At 38.3% G+C, this 4,224-nt stretch overlaps 1 protein-coding gene across 1 annotated transcript; it reads right to left on the bottom strand.

The window, feature by feature from the left end:
* Positions 1–1,938: 1,938 nt before the first annotated feature.
* Positions 1,939–4,224, bottom strand: LOC109473176. Its single transcript, XM_019773063.1, has 6 exons — positions 4,087–4,224; positions 3,621–3,698; positions 3,283–3,383; positions 2,657–2,763; positions 2,162–2,229; positions 1,939–2,001 (listed from the first exon to the last, which is right to left on the bottom strand). The coding sequence occupies exons 1-6, from the start codon at positions 4,222–4,224 to the stop codon at positions 1,939–1,941; spliced, it is 555 nt and encodes a 184-aa protein (XP_019628622.1).

Here is a 4,224-nt window from a genome sequence, read left to right as displayed (position 1 = left end):
TACCAACTGAGCTAAGTCGGTAACGATGACAGCGGCGTCTTTTTACCTATTATTGAAGTTATGGAGGACTGACAAACGACTAGTACACGTAGCATATTTGTATCGCTTTCAGGGTTGTATGCTTGTGATTAATATAGAGGGGTTTCATGTATTTGAAATATGTGAAAGTTTTTTTACTACCTAAATACTGCCGCGGTCGTTTAACAGTCGTGTATTGTCGTATTTGGGTCAACGCCTTCCAGAGAGGTCATAGTGTGGTACATCCTGATGACCTAAATGATTAAAACGTTCTCGACAGATTCAGCACATTCTACCACCCACCAGAGGAAGGCAACAGCGGCCCGGTCACACTCGATCATCAAAAAACTGAACCCCGGTAAGGCCGTACGGGACGTTACATGAACAGTGCCCAGTCATACATGCAACTTGGACTCCTTAACAACTTAAGAGAGATATTATAGTGACCTTGACCATTTATATCACCTGTTTATAATTAGCCTGAAATTGTTGTGCTTTTTAACTTGTCGTAGTAATAGATACAAATATTTTTAGTAATCCTTCAGTACTCATACTACATATGTAAATATGTCTTCATCATGTCTCTATCCGAATTGTAATTGTCCTGAAGAAATGTAGCCGTTACGGCTGCAACCTTTGTGACCGTGGTATTGAAATAAAACATTCATATTGTTTCTTATCTTTTCAGAAACAAATTTACCACTGTACTGCTTTCGTTACATACTTGATGGTAATATGTTTGTAGTAATATACATCAATTGTTACAATGTATCTATACAATTACTTACAATTGTTATACCACCATTATACTCTTACTGATTCTTTCTAAGATTAACTCAATAGATCGCATCAGTTGGACAACCCCAATTTCTTTATGTGTATAGCCTGAATCGGCGGCAGTTGGATACATTACGCCGAACGACTTCTTGCGCCTAACACAACTAACTCGAAAAGAATCTATATCTGCCACAAAGATTCAGATACCGAAATACAACTACATACACAGTTTCAGAAATGCTTTATTTCATGAGAAAACTTATTTCCATCAATTTCTTTCCATTATTTCCAAAATTCTTACATTTATTCTCATTTATTTATTATTATTATTATCATTCAAATATACTTATGACAGAGAAACATATGTAAACATTGCATAGCCATGTGTAAACTTCGCACTAGTGATAATCTCTTACGTATAGAATCCGGCAGGCATAGCCGTACCCCTCTGAAAGATAGAAGGTGCGAATTCTGTAATCAATTATATGTTGAAAACGAGATACACTTTCTACTTGACTGTACATTATATAAAGATGAACGACAAGAGCTCTTCCATACTTTTAAATGACAATTAGACAACATATGTAAGAAAATGTCAAAGCAGGACATGTTTAAACACGATGTCATGCAAGAACGAATGTAAAGTATTAATTAATTATGTTTCCAAATGTTTCAAAAAAAGAGAACTAAGGGCAACTAACAGTAGATGATAGGTAGTATATAGTATTGTTGTAATGTATAGATTTCTAGCACTTTGAATTAGAATATATATATTATAACAATAATATGTGGAAGACGAAACGCATTTTATATCAAATTGTACCCTCTATAGCAATGACCGAAATGAACTCTTTGACGTAGCCTCCAGATTCTACCCAAACTATCACACATATACAAATGAAAAGAAAACCACTCTCCTCTTAACATCCGAAAACCCACTAAATTATAGAAAAAGTGGGATCCTTTGTCTTCCTCTGTCTTCAAAAAGTGAAACCCAGTAGTTTTTACCAGTAGATTCTTAGTAGTTATCAATAGTTCTATATGTACTTATTGTCTGTTTTTATACCATATCTCTTCTGTTTCTGCAATTAGCCTTCGGGCAAGAATTTGCAATAAACAATTGATTATAATTATAATACTATTCTACTGTACTTTCTCTATTCTTATCAGGAAGATGCTCATGTCGATTGTGATGTCACCTGGCACCTGGAACAAATTAAGACACTGTTGTACTAATCATCATTTACCGTATCTACATATACTTATGTATGCGTGAAATAACTCGGTTGATTTATTCACAGCAAAGACAGGGGAGGAAGTAAACGATAAATGGTTAATGTCTTCAGATGTATTTACTCAGATTTACCGAATCAAGCTGTGCGAAGGCAGGATGCTGTCTGCCTTCTTCAGTGAGTTCCTGGACATGTAAAGTCACTGAAACAGAAAGGTATTCTTATCAGTTGGCCTATCACATTAACTTTTGAAAAGAATTGTCAGCATGTTGCTTCGGCATGGGGAAGGGGAGCATAGTGATTACGAATGGCGCAAAATCACGGACGCAGTTTAAGAATTACGTTAATCAGGACGATTTTGAAATCAGCTTACGGTGTACTAGTAATTCACGGATTACGTTTTACGTTGTATAAAGGTAACGCCTATGCTTAATGTAGTATATATGATTGTATAAGCGCCTTTTCATCCCATATCACCTAGTATTGTACTACGTAGACGGATTTGTTAGATTTGTTCTCTCATTTCTGCCATACTTTGTACCTTGTACATTGTTGTGTAATAAAAGTCTGTATAAGGGACCAATTACGCCTTACGGCGAATTTGCTGCTGCTGATTTTGTTTTACTTACCTGCTTCCCCCTGACGAGACCTCTCCTCCGCCGAGGCCAACAGAGTCCCATTTGGCCTCGTTACTGTAACCCTCAGCGCTGACGATGCTGTGGTTGGTGGTGCCTTTCTAGAGAAATGATATATTGAAGATGTCTTTATTACCTCCAAGAAAATGAAGCTATTGTTTTTTTGGCGCGCGCGTGTGTGTGTCTGTGTTTCCCGTACATTTGTAGTCAGCATAACTTCATAACGCCTTTATGGATTATAATGATATTTGCTATGTTGGTAAGTCTTGGGAAGAGGAAGGTCAAGGTCAAATATGGGTCTCTTGGTGGATGACCTTGGTACTGAAGCAGAATTTGCAGCTGGTAGCTGCCACCGTACAACATACACCGGTGTACCTCACGGGTGGCATTAATTACATGACCCGGGACCACTAGAAGTTTAATAGCTGTATTTGAAAGAAAGGAATTGAAGGTTTTTCAGACATGTACACTATTCGATGCAAAATATGCATATTAACACCCTATTTTATGGAGGTTTGAGATTTACGAACTCTTGTTTGTTCTTGAAGTTTGATTAAAAGATGACATGTTGGCTTTCAGAAGGAAGGTGATGACACATTTATATCAAGAAAAGTCAATACCTTGCTTTCCTGGTCCGTTTTTCGTACCGTCTGTTTTTCAGAACGACCTTAACCTCTTCTCGAACACGCCCAAAGGGCAAATGGGGGAAGGTTTTCAACACCTGGCAATGATGACGTAAGGGTTACTTAATCATGAATGATTTAGATGGAATTTTTAGTCAATTAGCGATGGTGTTTAATTATTGCTGTGTTGTTGACACAATTATACACATGCAAATTATTTGAAGACAAATGGAAATTTTATTGGCAAGCAAATCAGCCAACTGCCAGCCTACCGTGACGTCATATGGCTATCGCTCGTATATATAAAGGCACGTTAAGCAGGCAGAATTGTGTACCATATCAACCGCCTTGTGGAGGTGACGGTGTCCGGAGTCCTCAACACCATATCTATCCAATGCTGCGCGTACTTCCGTCTGGAAAATGGGTAAGTGCAATGTCATTTATTTTTCTTGTTCCCTGTACCTTACAAGCCTGATAAAGTTGAATAAAATAACTTCCGCTACTTATGCTTAGGTCACATTTCCAAACCGGGGCCCGACCGGGCTGTTTGTATGAACGAGAAATTAACAATCAATATGAAGAATATACATGTGAGCGCAAGTGACGCCCCCCTCCCACCCCGACGCTACATACTGTAGTACAGAATTGACGTCCTCGTGCACGCCGCGGCGCTAATTCTACTCAAAAGTACAGAAACCAAACATCAAACTGTTCCTTAGGATGCATATTTTTTTATATCCAAATCCTAGATTGCTAACTTTACAAATTGTTGGAAATATTTAAGGTTAAAAACTGTCTTACCTTACGTGTTCTTGGTTTGCGTTTCATCCACCCAGCGGGTAAAATGACGTCATGACGTGGGGCGCTCTCTGATTGGCTGTGGGGATGTTGCGTGACCACTCCAACAGCCAATGAGGAAGACGAATCACACCTGCGCAT

The sequence above is a fragment of the Branchiostoma belcheri genome, unplaced genomic scaffold (assembly GCF_001625305.1).
Source record: "Branchiostoma belcheri isolate BF01 breed outbred unplaced genomic scaffold, Haploidv18h27 scaffold100, whole genome shotgun sequence".
Classification (NCBI taxonomy): Eukaryota; Metazoa; Chordata; class Leptocardii; order Amphioxiformes; family Branchiostomatidae; genus Branchiostoma; species Branchiostoma belcheri.
The sequence above is the reverse complement of the archived record's forward strand: the minus strand, read 5'-3'. Positions and strand labels throughout refer to the sequence as shown.

Excerpts from the sequence above, each read along its gene's own strand:
- LOC109473176 (XM_019773063.1), bottom strand. The coding sequence starts at position 4,224 with ATGCGCAGGTGTGATTCGTCTTCCTCATTGGCTGTTGGAGTGGTCACG. Across the intron at positions 3,699-4,086 it reads GCAAACCAAGAACACGTAAG|ACGGAAGTACGCGCAGCATT; the intron begins GTAAGACAGTTT and ends CCCATTTTCCAG. Across the intron at positions 3,384-3,620 it reads TCCACAAGGCGGTTGATATG|GTGTTGAAAACCTTCCCCCA; the intron begins GTACACAATTCT and ends CATCATTGCCAG.